Source organism: Arachis hypogaea, chromosome 4 (genome assembly GCF_003086295.3).
Source record: "Arachis hypogaea cultivar Tifrunner chromosome 4, arahy.Tifrunner.gnm2.J5K5, whole genome shotgun sequence".
Taxonomy (NCBI): Eukaryota; Viridiplantae; Streptophyta; class Magnoliopsida; order Fabales; family Fabaceae; genus Arachis; species Arachis hypogaea.
The window spans coordinates 114,581,072-114,599,243 of NC_092039.1; the positions used below are offsets into that span (position 1 = coordinate 114,581,072).

General features: G+C 33.0%; 2 protein-coding genes across 3 annotated transcripts; one reads left to right on the forward strand and one right to left on the reverse strand.

Moving 5' to 3' along the window:
• Window positions 1–909: 909 nt before the first annotated feature.
• On the forward strand, window positions 910–5,001 carry LOC112797390 (uncharacterized). Of its 2 annotated transcripts, none has more exons than XM_025840298.3 (3): window positions 910–1,172; window positions 3,583–3,794; window positions 4,405–5,001. In XM_025840298.3, the coding sequence occupies exons 1-3, from the start codon at window positions 980–982 to the stop codon at window positions 4,789–4,791; spliced, it is 792 nt and encodes a 263-aa protein (XP_025696083.1). In that variant the 5' UTR covers window positions 910–979; the 3' UTR covers window positions 4,792–5,001. The 2 variants fall into 2 exon arrangements, with proteins under 2 accessions (XP_025696083.1, XP_025696085.1); XM_025840300.3 differs by having other exon boundaries at window positions 4,408–5,001.
• A 207-nt stretch (window positions 5,002–5,208) lies between these two features.
• On the reverse strand, window positions 5,209–10,739 carry LOC112797389 (protein-lysine N-methyltransferase EFM1). Its single transcript, XM_025840297.3, has 16 exons — window positions 10,586–10,739; window positions 10,388–10,478; window positions 9,621–9,795; window positions 9,427–9,532; window positions 8,865–8,947; window positions 8,639–8,665; window positions 8,453–8,565; window positions 8,171–8,284; window positions 7,861–7,941; window positions 7,654–7,718; window positions 7,372–7,428; window positions 7,187–7,258; window positions 6,630–6,878; window positions 6,343–6,458; window positions 6,129–6,230; window positions 5,209–5,583 (listed from the first exon to the last, which is right to left on the reverse strand). Exons 1-16 carry the CDS (start codon window positions 10,634–10,636, stop codon window positions 5,415–5,417), a joined length of 1,671 nt encoding a protein of 556 aa, XP_025696082.1. The 5' UTR covers window positions 10,637–10,739; the 3' UTR covers window positions 5,209–5,414.
• Window positions 10,740–18,172: the final 7,433 nt, after the last annotated feature.

The following is an 18,172-nucleotide window of genomic DNA, read 5'->3' on the forward strand; positions in this document are numbered from 1 at the left end:
AGAACAATAAAAATAATAAAAATAAAATTAGAAAATAAAATTAAAAAATCAACTGGATTATATCTAAAATATTTTTAGTAAGCTAAAGCTAAGAAAAAGAAATTTTTTCAAATGTTTATTTCTTTGATAAACTTCTTCTCAATCTAACATAATGCATGAATCACTAATCTCATGAATTGAATCTTGATACAAATATGTATTACAACATTTAATTTATATAAGAGTAAATGAAAATGGTCAAACTACATAGACAAAGTATTTAATTATTTGATGTAAAACACAAAAAAATAAAGTGCTTGTTTATGCGTAATTCAGTTGATAACAAAAAAAAATTTTTATTAATTTTTTTATTTTTTTGCATATTTAATAAATTTTTAATAATAAAAATAAAAATATTAAAAAAATAACTTTTACATAATAAAAAAATATTTTATATTATTATATTCAACATAATTAATAAATATTTAAACATAAAATTATTTTTTATTTTTTTATAAAATCTTTTAAAAAATAACTCAAAATTTTTTTCCTTTTAAAAATTCATTCGAACAAGGTCAAAGTATTTGAAATATTATTTTTCATCCAATTTTTTTTTAAGTAAATAAATGAAACATATTTTTAAGGTGAAACCAAAACGAGAATGTGAACATATAACATAATAAAATTAACATCAATAATGTGACACAATGTGTATATATATATAATAAGAATAAGAATAGAGTGAAAGTAGAGAGTAGTTTTGGAAGGGCTACATGTATGGTGGGCATGGAATTGGAAACGTGTCAATGAAGAAAGAGTGAAGAAAACACTTCACTCATTGGCTACGTGTTTCTTCAATCTCATGCAACTTGACACATACACATACCCACACAACTATCAAAGATAAAAGGTAAAAACCAAACAAATAAATACACACTGTGAAAATAATTATATTAGCAATATTAAAAATAATAATATATATAATAATAATTAAGTGGTAATGAGTGACATAGGTGGTGGCAGCAGCAGCATAAGGCTCCTCCGTGAAGTGGAGGAGGAGGGTGGTAGTGGTGAGAGACCAAAGGAGCCATGGAAAGGAGAATATGTGAAGAGCATAGTGTATGGAGGGCTTGATGCTATTATCACTTGCTTCTCTCTCATTTCTTCTATCTCTGCTTCCACTTCTTCCTCTGGTAATAATATTAATATTCTGTTTTAATTACTATTAATTATTCAATCAAACGGTTACTTCTTAAAATGACATTGCCTAACTTGCATTTTTTTCTACTAAAAAATATTTAGATATAAAATCAGTTAGGTGTCTCTTTCTGCTTATCAATTTAAGATAGATATAGTTCATAGCAATAATAATGAATTTCTATGAGCATGAGGTCTAGAATTAGATTCTTGCTATCCAATAAAATAATTTTTTCTTACAAGATATGAATAGCATAATAGAAAAAAAAAATTTTATAGGTAGATAGGGACTAGTTAGGGAGTTATTTTTCAACATATACTCATATATAGTGATTAGTGTAACTCTTTTTTTCCTGTGTAGTTGTTTGTTTTTAGTTAGTAATTACAAGTGATATTGATATTAATTATTTATTTTTTAAGTTTGGTTTATCTGTACATATAAAAAATATTAAATAGTTTAACATAAGAAAAGTCCATTTTTGGAGGGTATAAGCTTTTTCTTTCTCCACCATGACAAGTATTTGCAGCCTCTGTCCTTTTCACAGCCAAACAATAATTTGTAGTTTTGTGATGTGTGGCTTACAAAAGTTTGATCCATATTGGAATGGTAGAATGATGGTGATTCTTTAGCTTTCTTACCATTCAATTCATAGCATAATAGGAAACCATTATGATTCAAGAGTTGTGCAAGGTAAACATATCATAAAACTGAGTTGGATTGGCGGTTCAACCGGTTTAACCGAGAATTTGCCACTAAATTGGTTCGGTTCATAACAAAAAAAAAAAATCAGTTGTGAGCAAATTGGAAAAATTAGTAAGTCGAATTAACCGATCCAACTTTTTAGTAATTAACTGGTTTAAAATAATAAAATATAATTATTTTGAAAAATATATATTTTGTACATAAATGTATATTTTATTACATATAGTTCAATCCCTATTGAACTTCAATGGAACTTTTAAATTTTTGAATCTCCAACTTCACGAGTGTCATGATTAGTTCGGTTTTCAGAACCTTGTTATATACACATTGCATTCTATGAGGTACATGACCAGCTCACTTTATTTATCATCTATTGCATCTTATTCAATTATAAATGAAATATTGAAATGTGAATCAGTACAACAGTTTCATGTATATAAACATTTTTCTTTAAAGATGGGACATATATGGGACCAACTTAATGCCTTTCTATCTAGTTCAAAGAAGAATAAGGGCTTTGCTTGAGTTAGTATTTATGGATAATTATGAACTACTTCCTTCTTGACTGTAGACCCTGCCTACCCTATGGTTGGAGAATATTTTCTTAGGGAAATTAATTCTTTGACTTCTCTTAATAGGCACTAGGCTAATCAAGGAACTAGGAGAATGGTATGAAAAGAATGAGAATTTTTTAGGTGTTACGAAGACAAAACCACATGTCAATATGTATATGTATTATTAAATTCTTATAGCACCTCAATTTGTAGCCTCTCCACATTTTTTATTTTATTTTCAACTAGAATTTTAATGCAATAGATGATGAGTAGTTGAAGCGAATGGAAGAGAATACCATTATTGCTTTTGGGAGGATACAAGAATTTTTCACAAAAGGATAATTAATTTATCAAAGGTAACTTAATTCATGTTTAGTGCTCTACCTAACCCACTTGAGTGTTTCTCCCATGAACACACAAGGCTAAGCACAATAAACAATAAAACTTTACTATTATAGATTAGTTATTAGGTTTTACCTAACGCATCTTCTTAGAGCACATGTTAAGATTATTAATAATACAAATTTTCAAACTTTTATTTTAATAAATACACAGGAAATTAAATCTTGTATCTTTTTTTTATAAAAAAATTTCTTAATTGTTAATGTTAACATAACATGCTCTAAGTTGTCGTGTTTGCTTGTTGGATACATTTCGGACACGATACTCATTAATACTCGTTCAACACGCGTGTCTTGATAAAAAAATAAAAAATTCTTCTTCCGACACGCTTGGACACACCTAAATACCATTATTCTTAACATGTATTCTTGAAACGAGTTTAGAAATAATATATATTATTAATTATTAAAACAAAAAATATTTTAGATATTATATATATATATAATGTTCCCGTGTCTTATACAAATTTTAAAGGGTTTAGCTAACATGTAGCCTAAAGACAGATGTTAATATTATTATTTTTAGAAAGTTTTAAATATTTTGTCCACGTGACGTGTCATGTCCATGTCAGTGTCCTTTATTATAGTTAACATGTGAAAGACTAAGATAGCAAAAATATCATAAATCACAATGAATATTTAATTGTCTTGTAAGAAAAAAGAAAAAAGAGAGAAGTCATTTTTATGTGAAATAATGATTGTGATGCCATTGATTGTTGAAGAATTCAAGTGTAACTTTTGAACGCAGTGACTGTATTGGTTCTCGGTTTTGCAAACCTAGTGGCAGATGCAATATCAATGGGGCTTGGAGACTATGTGTCTGCAAGAACAGAGCAAGATGTGATCATTAAGGAGAGGAGAGTGACAGAATGGGATGTCATCAATCATATAGACACTGAGCAATCACAGTTACTCACACACTTTCAAGCACTTGGTATGGACTACAATGATGCAACCTTGGTAGGTATTAGAAAATAAGATACACACACACCATTTGGATATTCATTGGAGCCTATTTGTTCCACTTAATCAATATTACTTTGTTGAATAACCCCAAACTTGTTCAAGAAAAGTACATAGCATTGAACATATTAGTACCTTAGACTGTGTTTGAAAACGAGACTAAAACTAAGAGACATAGACCCGAGAGATAAAAATTAAATTAAGTCTCTATATTATGTTTGGTGTAAAATATACTGAAATGAGTTGTTTCAATATTATGTTTAGCATAGGATAAATATGAAAAATGAGGGATAGATTTGAAATTTGAAAATTTAAATGAAAGTATTTTTGAAAAAAAAAATGTTATTAAAATTTCCGTCTCCGTCTCTAAAAATTTCAGTTCTCTGTGTCCCCACTTTCGGGAGATATTGAAGGGACTGAAATTTCGTATCTTGAAAACAGTCTCTGTCCTACCGAGTTCATATATTTTGTATTTAGAGACAGTAACCAAATGCAGCCTTATTGAAAGAATTCGAGAATTTTATGCTATTTTATTTTAAATGTTTCATTTTTACTTAGCATTACTTCCAAGTTCAAAACTAACAAAAATTTGTTACATTGTTACAAGAAGGTTGTGAACATATTCAAAAAATACAAGGACATCATGGTAGACCAAAGAATGGTAGCAGACAAAGGAATGCTACCAGCAGATGAAGAAGTAACACCATGGAAGAATGGGCTTGTAACCTTCACATCCTTCATGTTGTTTGGATCAACTCCATTGCTCTCCTTCATCATCCTCATACCCTTCACAAACAATGACACTTTCAAGTTCATTGGTGCTTGCATTGTTTCTGCAATTGCACTTGCTTTACTTGGTGTAGCCAAGGCAAGGATTTCAGGTGAGAGATACATGTTCTCCATTGCTATGACACTCTTCAGTGGTGCCATGGCTGGTGCTACTGCTTATTTTGTAGGCTGGTCACTTAAACATGTAGCAGGGTTAGAAGGTTGAAAAATAATTAACTAGAGGGAATGATTAGTATCATTTCTTAGAACTCTTTTTTTTCAATGAAATATGTAGGTTGATAATCTGTCCAACTTAATTATGTGTAGAATGTCTAACCATTTGGTTAGGTTATAAATGCACTAGAACCTACTATCATTGTAATAAGGCCACACTCATCAATTTTCCATGTTGATGCAACTGAATTTTGCATACTCATCAATTTTCATCTCAGCTAAGGTAATGCAAATATGCAATTGTAAACGAGAAAAATGATATTTTGAACCATTTTTTCTATTCACTTCTTTGTACACTTTTTTTTATGGTATAAAAGACACATTTTATCTCCTTTCACTTAATATCAATCACTTATAATACTAAAAATGAAATATGTATAAAAGCAGTGTACATAAAAGATGGTGCATATAAGTAACAGTATTTACTCTAAACTCAAAATTTATCAGAGTCTAATTTTGGATTGCAAGAGCAAATGAGAACAAATTTCAAATTTGACTTTACAGAGAGAGAGAGATCTAGCAAACTATGCCTCAAACCTCAACCAAATCAACCATTGATTAAGTAATAGGGAATTGAACAAGAAAAAAGACCAGACATTAAGAATGACATAGTATTTAAGGAACAGTAAAGTCTTGTTCATTTTGTGATAACTGAAGAGCATGTTCTGCTTCTTTCAAGAATAACCTTGTTAGCTGCTTTTGGCCACGCCTATATACAATTGAAGACCACTTGTTTCTACTCATCACAATGCGTTCTTGTTCTTCTGACTCATTTTCCATTTTGCTGGAGTGTTGGAAAAAAACCACAACAAAGTAGTAGAAAAGTTATTACCAATATGGAGGAGGCAAATTATAGATAAGGGTATGTTTGGTTATGCCCGAATTTTCACCACATTTTTTACTCTCCAACCAAACATTCCTTAAGTCAGAAATGCAAAACTCATTATTCCAAAGCAAGATTAAAGGCATGTTTGAAAAAAGATTATGTTGGCATCATAATTATTATAATTCAGAAAGTGGAATGCATAGGGTTGATATCAAAGTAACAATTATGTTGCATTTTTCGTGTAACTTATTTTTCTAAATAAATAATTTTTGGGGTATGATAAGAGTTTAATTTTAATGCACTGACAATGTAAAATGTTCTAAACAGTCATCCAATCATATCCGTTCTCTTGGATGACCATTCACACGGTCAATGTAAAACGTTATTTTTGTTGACTCGGCATTACATAATTGGATGTACGTATAAAACTGTCAACACTGACAGTGTATCAAAATTAAATTCTAATAAAGAAAATACACAATAGATTAGTTTTTGGTTTCTACCTTGGATGTTTGTTATTTTCGTGGCTATCAATAATAAGAGCCTTCTTGAGCAAATCAAGGTCACTTTCTTCTGTTCCAGAACCCTCTTCAAGATCCATCAACCTTGGTGCAATGAATTGAAACATTCATCATCATCATTTGCAGAAATCAAGCTGCAAGCAGAAGCATGCAGAATAGAAGATAATATGCAATGCAAATAATTTCTGTGACTCACTTCACACGAAGAAGATCAACAAGAATTTGGAAAGCTCCGGAATCACCACAAACCTCCCATATTGCTGCTTGCACATCTGTATCAGATAGTTCTCTCTCCCCTTCAGGTCCTACAAGCTTTATTGTTACAGCCATGGAAATCGTATATCAACGTCGAATACAGAACAAGTTGAAAATAAACAACTCAATTTAATACAAGGGCAAGTTGCATTGCCCTCACTTGAGATTTCGTGAAACTCGTCATCACAAAGAAAATATGAAAAGTAAAATGGGACATTGAAACAGCACCTCTTCAAGCATTGAGGAAACCTTGTAAAGTTCATCTTCTTGCATGGCTATGGTCCTCAAAGTAGTCATAAATTTTTCAGGAAAAACCAGCTTGTTTACATACGATGGCGTCTTACGCTGACCACTCCAACTATAGTTGGCGACTTGATCAACCTTGCCATTGTTGTTTTCTCCTTTATTTTGGGTGCCTAATGGAAAAAATCCTTGTTCCAGCAAAGCTTTAGGTAAAAGACATCTCATTTCAGCCTTCTGTAAACATAAACCAACAACAAATAATTCACCTACTTGAAGATAAATTATTAAGGGTAAAATATCTTTTTGGTCCTAGTAAATTCATGATTTTATGTTTTAGTCCCTCTTTTTTTTTTCAACCAGAAAAATCTAGAATGTTTTGGTCCCTACCACCAGTGTGCCTCTGTCAAATGCTAGCATGGCAGACAGAAATTCAACTCAGTCGTGTGGCGTACCATAATTTGTCAGCCATGTCAGCATTTGATAGAGACAGACTAATGAATTTTACTGGGACCAAAAACTTCTTTAAACCGACTATAACATACCTGCACTTCGAGCAGCTGGCTTTTGGACTCCGAAAAAGAAATAGTATTGAGTGCTTCTGCTGGATAGTGAACCTGAAAGATCCAATGTAATAGCTGTGATGTAATCATTTGAATTAGAAAGCTCATGATAGAAAGCAAAATATATATAAGTTCATGGTAATGCTTCTTTTAATTATGAGTGATACCATGAGATAGTCATCTGTGTTATCATCAATGACAAAACCATACAGATATAGAAGTTCCTGCATCAAGTGAAGCAATAAGGAAACTATGTAAAACTTGAAATGTGCTTCAAAGTGAAATTATACACCAAACAGAAGCTCTATAAGTGAGTATATAAGTTCATAATGAAATCTTTCTTTCTTTTTTAATTTTTTTCTTTCCCCCTTTCACTTTAGATTGATGCTTTGAAATGGTTACTTTTCTTTTTCACAATCATTTTTCAACCACAGGTGAATGCGAAGTACCTCATTTCCTTTGTTGCCATAACTGATGGAAATTTCTTGATCAATCCGCAAGGGACTTGGAGAAGCTTTGCAATCAAGAAAAGAATTAAACAGAGAATAAAATCCAGTTAGAAATTTAAAAGAACTGCTAGAACTGCAGAGACACATACAAGGAAAACAACTATTAGGATGTAAATGGAAACTGAGAAAGCATAAAAAGAATGTTACCAGATTGAAGGTACATGCAGCAAGGAGCCCCTGTTGTTGAACCAGTTCCATCAACTTCCCATGTTGCTATCGGCTTCAGATCTGATTCGGCCATGTATTTATGGCAAATCAAATAAATATCGAGTAACGTATCAGATAATTTGAGAGTGATAAAAAAAAGAACCAATTAGCATTGGCTTTTATATGATCATCGAGGTTTTGATATCATGTCAAAATGAATTGATCAAAATTTATAAGAAGTCCGGAGCTCAATCAAAGGCGAGACAAACACATATGATGAAGTGAAATGCAAGCTTCAAGCAACAATTACCATGGTTGCAAAAGTCAATGCCAGGGACAAGACCCTCTACCCAAACAGTGTCTCCTTGAGTCGTGGTACACATCATTTCCTTCGTTAGATTTTCGGATTGTTTAACCTGACTCCCTGAAATAAAATTATAAAACTTCCTTATTTTAAATATCATGTTTAACTAGAAACTTGGAGAAATACAAATGATGGCATCTGGATTGGAATTAAACAGAATGCGGAATTCTTACTCGGAAAATAGTTTTAAAAAAAGGTGAGTGAGAAAGGAAAACATCATGGACTCACCTTTTCCATCACCTTCTGGAATGCAACTTTCTCGAGCTTCTTGCATTTCTGGAAATACATAAGAACGAGGCATCGGAATGTTCAAAGCACGGCTCCAGAATACTGAATTGGCCCTAGCATGAAGGTAAGTCTCATTTAAACCTCCAAGGGATTATTGGAGTTATACAGTTCACTAGTAGAACGTACCAAAGGAAATCTTCATAGCGCACCTCACTGTTGGAAAAAAAAAAGAAAAAAAAAAGGCCAGGAGAAATTAAGTAATGTTAATTGTATATTGATCTAAGAAATGGATGTTTGGAAATGTGATCTTCATTCTCAAAACAAAATTAGCAGCATTCACATAATTCATACATTAAGCAAGTTAAATTATAAATCACTTTGGATGCAAAAACTAATTTCACTCAACACGTACATCTCTGAAGCTCCATCAAGAGTCAAAAGCTTCTTCACCAAATCCTTCACTTTAGTTTCATATAAAGATACCAGGCTTTTCTTCTGCATGATAAAACGAATGTCGCATATCAAGTAAGATGGAAAAAGTTTTATTTATATTAAATATAAGATGGACAGAAATTAATACCGAATCAAAATCTGGTTCTTTCTCAAATTGCTTAAAAAATAAATAAATAAACATGTTCACTAGCCTAAAAAAGAGTAAGATGTATCCATCATATCACAAAGATCATATAGAAAAATCATATCTAGTACATGCTTCGCGTATGTAACTCAAGTAATTAACACCCAATCCCTAAAGATAAGCTATAGAAAAACTAGTTCAAATTGAAATGTTACTAAAGGAACATAGATGTGGCATTTTAAATGGAGTGATCTCATCACTGCTTCCTTAAATTTCGAGAAACAAACAACATAGATCATGCATCCACAGCGGTTACTATTCTAACCTTTTATCATGTCGTGTCATTGAATTCGCAAGATGTGAATGGTATCAAAAGATGAGTGCAAAGATAACTTACCTGCAACTCAGTTGCACGGTATAAAGTTGTTCCTCTTAGTGCTTGAAGTTCGTCATCGCTAAACCAAAGTGGATTGTGAAAAGTGGTTGGGAGCATATCGAGGTACCTGTATTAAATTTGACAACTCCATGAGTGAAATTTACACACACAGTAAGACAATGCTGAATCACAAATACAAGCAACCATATACATACGGTTTCCACAGAGAATTCTTGCGCAATCGCTCCACAGTCAGCAAGAGCATCATTAGCAACCTGTCATCCACATGTCCTTCTTCAAACATGGATCTACATGCTGGCCCTAGAAGAGGATCTTGCATCACCCTCATGGGAGTAATTGCTAAGTCAAGCGGAACAACCAACAAAACACCTGTTTTGAAGCACCGTGATTAAAAAAAAAAATTAAAAAACTTTCTTTCTATCTTTTCAAAATATCAAGCAACTGAGAAATAAATCAATATTCTGTGCAAAAAACTACTACATGACAAGCTTGAGCACTTATCATCTCAAAGCTTTCTGTTTCATAAGAATCCCCATTTTTCGCTTCAAAGGGAAAACATTTATTTTCGGTATTCCAAGATGGCAACAACGGGAAATAGCAAGATCAGTGATGTTACTGAGAGTTCATAGTGAACCTATATATGAACACATATCCATCATTCATTCAAAACATAATCTAAATATACATGTTAAAAATATTAATCAATGGTGGACAAATTAGCAAAAATAAGATTCACTATAGTTTGAACTTCAAATCAACATCATTTTGGCATAATAAAGACATAATTTCCAAACACCAAAGATGCTATATGCTAGAAAGCAATAACTCAAACTATTAAGTTCCACTCCATCCAAGTTCCACACTTCCAAAGCCATTAGAGAACAATGAAATAAAAACCGAAACTTTTGCTCTCTCTGTTTATTTTATACAACTTCTGAAGTTTTAGGAAGACTCATATTACCATCAGAGACATCTTTATCGGAAAATATGCCAAACCCTTTTCTGGAATCACAGTACTTGATCTTGCAGCCTCGTAGCTCCACCCCATTTGCCTGAATTCAAGGATTGAAATGTTCATGATAGAATAGAATCATTTCACGCTTCAGAGCTCAATTATGATAGGTAAATTGATGACCAATTGTAGAGAAAGTTAACGAACCTGTAACCACTGAAAGAAAGTTTCGAGCTTTGCCTCTTCTGGAGTCGCCATAGCTAGCAAGCTAGCTACTGAATTGAGTTGTTCTTTAGGTACATAGAGACACAGTATTGAAGTTTTACGGTAGCGTTTGTTTTGAGTCACTGAGACAGAGACTGAGAGACTGAGACTCAGTATCGTGTTTGTTAGTTCAGAGACTGGTATTAAAATTTTTGTCTCTGTCTCTAAAATTTCAGTATTTCAATACCTCCAAAAAATAGGGACACAAGGGACTGAAATTTTTAGAGATGGAAACTGAAACTTTAATAATATTTTATACCTAAAATACTTTCATTTCAATTAATTAATTCCAATTTCACTCTTTGTACAAATTAAATTAGAGTTTCATTCTTGTTTCAATTCCTGTCACTCATTTTACACCAAACAGAATACTGAAATTTATATCTCTGTCTCTCAGTCTTTCCATCTCTGTCTCTCCACCAAACGCTACCTAAGGGTTTATTATTAATATTGTTTGCTTAATAGAAACAATAACCTTAAAAGTAAGTTATAAAAAAAATAATAAATAAATAAATAAATAATTTTGATGGATGTTAAAAAATTTAATTTACGAAAAAGAGAAAAAGTGTAGCAGAATTAACCAGAAAAATGTAAAAGAATTTTATGCCCACTTACAAAATTTAGATCTTTTTAAACTGACATTTAAGGTTGTAAAGTGAATAATTGTTTATTTTTAAAGAATTATTAAGATAAATCATACCACGAAATTATTAATCCAAATCAAATGATTTACTTTTTATATATATTATTTATTTATCCATCAAATTGAGAAATACTATGATAAATCAAAACACCAATTATATTATATATCGAAACTATTTTTAAATTTATAATCTACACATAAAAGTTTAAAAAAAAATTTAATATATTACCAATATAACTTTACATATACATCAAGTTAAATTCCACTTTGATCCTTAAAATTGGCAAATTGCACCAATTTAGTTCTCGAGATTCCAATTGCATTAAAGTAGTCCCCCCAAATTTAAAATAATACACCACGTTAGTCCTTCTCCTATTTTCTGTTACCGGAGCACTGACGCGGACTGAGCAGAGTAACACTTAGATAACATGGCATTAAATTTGATTAGCTTTAATTTGGTCCTTGTCCCCTTTTATAACCTAAATTTATGCTCTATCTTCTTCCTTTTCTTCTTCTACCCATTTTTCTTTGATTCTTCGTCTTCTTTTTTGCTGTGCACCTTTCTGGTTTTAGGATCATGAGTGCAAATGGGAGCCAGAATTCTATGCGGTCAAACAGAAGGATCTCCAGAGGAATCAGTAGAACATCGAATATCCCAGAGTGGTGTGGGTGTGGCTGCCACCCTATTCTCCGGTGGTCCACAACTAAGGCTAACCCTAATAAACCATTCTTTAGGTGTCCTAACTACAATGTCAGCGAAAAGAGGTGGTGTGGATTGTTTGTCCGAGCTGACATTGGAGAAGAAGACATAAGTAGTATGGGTAATTTCTACTAAGGATGTTGATGAACTAAGGGTTAATTTGGCTTGGAGAATTGGAAAGTTAGAAATTGAAGTTAGGACCCAAAAATTGTACATGTTATTGTTGGCTCTGTTTATAATATTTGTTGTTGGTTTCATATTGGTATTTAAGGTTTGAGGATGATTATGTTTTAATATGATTTAGGTTATTGTAAAGTAGAAGAAGGAAAAAGTGTCATTATGAACTGATGAAGTTGCTAGTTTTGTTATAAACATAAACCAAAAACTCTGTTTTTGTCATCTAACAAAATAATAAAAAAAATATTGCAAAAAAGAACCTATAGTAGTATAATTAAAGGTAGAACAATTTGTCATAATAATAAGATATTACCATAACAATAAGTTTTCAAAAAAGTAACCATGAGTTTTAACAAGTTTATAACATCTGTCATAACAGTGACAATTCTCTCACAAAAATATTAAAAGCTAGTTCTAAATTTAAAATACATCAATAATAAGGATAGAGAGTACCATCAAACCATACAATGTATCCAACTATAACAATTGGTTTACTATCATGTACTAAAACTAAAAAAATAAAAATATGATTCACAAAAAGATTTTTAAGTCAACTACATCTTCATTTCTTCTTCCTTAGAGGCTTGAATCCCGACGTTGGAAAAATTTTCAAAAAGCTGGCCAGTCTAAAAGTCGTAGCTGAGCTTGTTCCTTGCAGTGGATCCATAGTGATCAATTTTGATGGTGGTGAGGACTTCCTTCTCGTCTGCAACTTGGATGGCCTCGGAGGTGGTACCTAGTCCAATTAAATAATACCTAATTTTAGACTGATTGTAAACTAAAATTTAAATGTGATTTGTTAAACGAAATGATTTATCTCTTGAGACTCTGGTGCATCTGAAAAGTTGGGTTGAGAAAGGTCGATCTCAACTTCCTGAACATCAACGGGTTAAAGTGCAGGATCTGGAGGAGCTTGACATGGGGTGCAACTTGATTTGTACTAGGTGGAGGAACATGTATAGCTTCTGGGTGTGATAGTGTTTGGATTAACAGTTGATCCTGGTGCTACATTTTCTTGTGCATTGGATTTAGTCTTAACAGCATCGGCAGCTGTAGCTGTAGCAACAAGAGCAATGGCAACATCAACTGCTCTCTTCTTTGGATAACCTCTCTTTATGTGCCCCTTTTGTAGGTAGTATCTGCAAGTGAAGGGCTTCAGTTTTAACCTGCCAACATGTTTTTTCATGATCCCTTGAGGTATAAACCACCCAATTGCACTCCTCAACCTTGCACATAGCCCTACATCTGACAGCATCATTTTTAAGAAACTGAATCCATCTACCTTCTTGAATTGTAAACTCCCTCATTGCCTCCCTGAATTCATACTTTGTATTAAACTTCATTCCGAGGCCACCTTAAGTTTCAAATCACCAAATCGAATTCCATCTCTAAATACTGAGAAAACATCATCAGACTCTTCTTCTGAAAATTCATCTTCTGAAGGGGGAGGAGTCTTTAACTCCTCAGAGTGCCAGGAGTTGGTCCCATCAGACTCTGCTCCTGGGTCCAAAGCGTTGTCCAGATCTTCATCTCCTGTTACAGTGACTCATAAGAAACTTAAGTCTACCTCACACTCCTCATCATCCACCACCAATGCATCATCATCATTAATTAACTTTCTTTTAGACTTTGCAAAAGCCTCTGCAGGTGCATGCCTCAACTTAAAGTCTTTTCTCTTGGCTTTATCAATTTTTTCAACTATGTCATCACCACTTGAGCTATCGTCTCTCCTAGGTTTCATATGAATTCTTCTCTGTGGTGTGTTCATCTTCAGAAGAAGACAATATCAGAACTTGTTTTTTCTTGTGTGCTTGCAGGACCTGCCTCATTCTTGAAGTAGACATTGTGCAATAGAATTTAGTGTTGGAATTGGGCTTCGAGTTTCTTTTGGGCTTGGACACACATTTGGAGTTAGACTTGGGCTTGGAAGAAGATGTACTGTTGGGTTTTGGCTTTGAGATGGCCTTTGCCTTGGGTTTAGTCTTTGGGCAAGTTGGAGGTGTCTTGCTATTAGGCTTCACAGTAATAGCTTGGTTAGGCTTAGTATTGGATGTGGTAGTGGGTTCATTGTTGTGAAAAATTGGGTTATTAGCACCAGGATTTATTGGTGCTATATTGTTGGGTGGCGAAGTGTTATCAGCAGGGGCAGTAGACTTATTACCTTCATTGGGATTAGAATTGGCTGTGGTTCTGGGTTCATTGTTGTCAGACAAGGGGTAGTTAGCTTGGTTGGGATCTTGCTTGCTAGGGGTTCATTGCCAGACATTGTTACATCTTTCTCGCGGCAGGGCTATCTGGCATGGGTGAGTAAGTGTTGGTTTCGTTTTCCATATCAGCACTGAGCTCACCAACCACTCTAAGCTCATCATGCTCATCATCAACATAAACAACAATCTCCTCCACCTCTAGAATTTCTGGTGATAACACTGCATGCTCAAAGTAAATATCAACTAGTCCATCATTCTCTTGAGCCATGAAACACATCTCTCTTAATTCATCATCAGAATTCAGAGCTCTTAAACCACTGTCTAAACTCCTCCTAGGAACATGCCACTAACATTCTTCTATCTTATCATATCCTAGTTCTTTATAATAATTCCTCACCCAAAATACATCCAAAGTATCTTGATCAATGTCACCAACGCATGCCTTCTTATCAGGGGAATGAATAGTTATCCCATTCTCATATTTCTAAAACTTTTTTCCATAGTGGAACATAATATCTAACTGCACATCCATCTGCATGGTTCAAAAGAATTTATTTTCATCAACAGTAACACACACTGGTCACTTTAAGACAATTTTCATCAATAACATTCATAAAAGCCATAGAAAATTCTTTAAAAAAAAATGATCACTCATGCGAAAGTACATATTATTCCACCATCGGAACAAAGTATAAAAAGAAACCCCTAAATACAGTCCTACAAAACCCTAGCACAAAATCAGCTTCAAAACTTGTGGATTGACAATATACAAAATAATTAACCATGATCAACAATCATCAAGGCATTACTTTAAATTTGAAAAAATTATTTTTTTTTATCCTCACTAACCTCGGTGACAAAACAGAAGGTCCCTGTAGTGGCAAACGAACTCTTCAGACAACTATACAGTGAACGTTGTGCTTCAATGGTCTCCAGAAATCCTATTACAACTAGCAGTTGCTATCTTGGGTCACTCATGGAAGAAAAACTTTTTTTTCTCTGCGTCACTCATGGAGAAGTAGAAGACGAAGAGTGGAGACAAAATAGGGATGCTAATGTTTTATTTCCCATCACATACAAACGATGTCGTTCAAAGGGGTGTTTAGCGCCAAATTCCAAATGATGCCGTTTCATTCTGTCCAGCGTGCAAGAACTGGCCACGTCACTGACAGCGTCAATGCTCCGGTGACGGAAAATGGGAGAAGGACTAACGTGGTGCATTTTTTCGAATCTGAAAAATTAATTTAGTGCAATTGGGATCTCGAAGACTAAATCAATGCAATTCGCCAATCTCAAAAACCAAAGTGGGGCTTAACTCTGCATACATCTAATTACATAACGACATATACGTGTAAATATATAATTTAATTTATTTATTTTTTAACAATCCTAAAATAATCAGATATCAAAGAAAACATAATATAGTTTTCACATATTTCGAAAGAATAAGAACAAGAATTAGTAGAATAAATGTATGGTAAACACGGTTTTAAAAACCGAACCAATAATCGAATTAGCAGAATTAAAGATTTAAAAGTTTAAAGGTTCAACTAAAATTCATCTGAGGTTGAATCAAAAATAATAAAATAATACATTTACGTATAAACTATAGAAAAATAATAAAATTTTCCATAAAAATTTTTTATTTTCTGTCCCCATATTCTTATAAAAATTCCTAATAAAAAACTTTTTAAAAATAAAAAATTATATATATATATATATATATATATATATACACACACACACACAAATACACTTTTTTAAAAAATTTAAAATAATAAATTAATTAAAGTATAACATCCAAATCTAAAAAAATAAAATAAAATAACATAACATAATATAAACATAAAATAAGTCTTAACACAAAAAATAATATATAATACATGAGATTATTACTAAAATACCTATAATAATATCTAAAATATTTAAGATAATTAAATAAATTTGTATTATTACAAAATTATAGGGACGAAATTGGAATTTATATTTGGATCTCCACAGTTGTCTCTGGATAATTTCTCTTTTTATTTCTGTTTTTGCAAAAAAAATTCTCTATCATTAAATCTCTAATTAAAATAATACCCAACAAAATTTTTGTATCCCGAAAAATTTTGCCACCCCTAAATAAAAATGGTCCTTAAAATCCTGCCTTAGAATAGATGTAACATCCCAATTTTTTTTTATTACTACCCTACCCTTTAATTTTATCAAAATTCCTAAGCTATCCTTACTCCTCTTTTTCCAACCTTAACCCTAATCTAAAATCTCCAATTTTGCCATAATTTTATTACAACACATACACCCACAAACAGAAGAAAGAAAGAGAGAAAGGGAGGAGAACGGAAACCATAAGGGGAGCGATTGAAGAAGAAAGGAAGAAGAAGAAGAAATGGAGAAGAGGAAAGAGATGACGCCGGCGAGGCTGGGTGTCGATGTTGCCGTCTCAGAGAAAAAAGAGACGCACGAGAGAGATGAGAGTGAGATTGCAGACCATCCATGGAGAAAGAGGAAAGCACGTGACAGAGAAGAGGAAGGAGGGAGTCCTGTTGTCGTCGTTGTGCCCGTCGCTGCCGCTGCCGTTGATCGAGACCGTCGCCGTTCTGGTTGAGGTCATTGTCGTCATCGAACAGGGAAGAGAATGAGGGCACGAACGGGAGAGAGAAAGGGGAGCTCTGTTAGAAGTCGTCGCCAAAATGCTGCTGCCTTCCACCACCGCGACACAGAGCCAGCCTTCTGTACTTCCACTGGCATTGTGGTTGCCTTCGTTGCAGGTGGAAGAGGTCACCAAAGAAGGGATTGTCATGTTCTGCTTCTGCTTTTAGTTTTTCTTTGGTTGTCGGAGTCTATAAGCCCATGAATGTTGCTGCCGGAGTCGTCGGAATTGTTGCCGCCAAGAACCACCACGGTTATACCTTTACCTTGGTAAAACAAACCCCATTCTACTTGTACTTGACATTTCTTTCAATTCCTGTTCCGTTTTTATCTATCTTACTGTCTTGCTCCATTTTTGTGTCATTTTTCTTGATTAATTTGCTTTTGCTGTTGTTTGTTATGGGCTAGAAGTGGTAGCGATGCTGCTGCTGTTGTTGAAATTACATCCGTGACGTAGTCGTTGCTGCTGTTTGAATTGAAGTTGCTGCCATTGGTTCGGTCCAAATTCTGCGTTCTTTTATTCCATTCTATTACAACCTTTCTCACATTTTAATTCGACACTTCAAGTTTGGTGTTCGGTTCCTTAGGACCAACTTGTGAGTAGGCTTTACATTTATAATTGGTTGACTTTGCATCTATAATTATTTTAATATACGTTGCTTTGAACTTATAATTAGACTTACAAATATTATTACCAAAGGATTTTAAATTAGATTGAATAATCAATTTATTAGAACTAAATATTTATCTTTGTAAAGTTCATTTTAATATGCACATGAGACTATATATTTTTATGAGGCTTTGATGAAGTTTTATATTATTTTAAAATATTTGATTTTTTTTAATATGTATCTTTTGAATCATTGAAATATTTATTGTTACTCACTTATTTTAAAATTGTGAAATATGTTTGAAATGTCTTAAGATTAAGAAAATATGGTTGAAAAGGATTTAGATGAAAAAGTATTATTTGATTTGATTTGATTTGATGCATTATATGTTTGAAGACCGAAGAATTTGTTATATTTGAAATTATATGTTTTGAATTGGTTTGAGAGGCTCGTATTAGAAAACTGTAGTTAACGGCGGTTATGACGTTAACCTAGATGCATCTGGTTCAGACTTCAGCTAGCAAGGGCATTGCTAGCCTA

What these genes read in the sequence shown, in the direction of transcription:
- LOC112797389 (XM_025840297.3), bottom strand. Translation starts at nt 10,636, where the DNA reads ATGGCGACTCCAGAAGAGGCAAAGCTCGAAACTTTCTTTCAGTGGTTA. An exon ending in CTTTCTTTCAGTGGTTACAG is followed by an intron (nt 10,479 to 10,585) that starts GTTCGTTAACTT and finishes CCTTGAATTCAG; the next exon opens with GCAAATGGGGTGGAGCTACG. An exon ending in CTGCATGTACCTTCAATCTG is followed by an intron (nt 7,719 to 7,860) that starts GTAACATTCTTT and finishes TTGATTGCAAAG; the next exon opens with CTTCTCCAAGTCCCTTGCGG.
- LOC112797390 (XM_025840298.3), top strand. Translation starts at nt 980, where the DNA reads ATGAGTGACATAGGTGGTGGCAGCAGCAGCATAAGGCTCCTCCGTGAA. An exon ending in TGCTTCCACTTCTTCCTCTG is followed by an intron (nt 1,173 to 3,582) that starts GTAATAATATTA and finishes TTTTGAACGCAG; the next exon opens with TGACTGTATTGGTTCTCGGT. An exon ending in ACTACAATGATGCAACCTTG is followed by an intron (nt 3,795 to 4,404) that starts GTAGGTATTAGA and finishes CATTGTTACAAG; the next exon opens with AAGGTTGTGAACATATTCAA.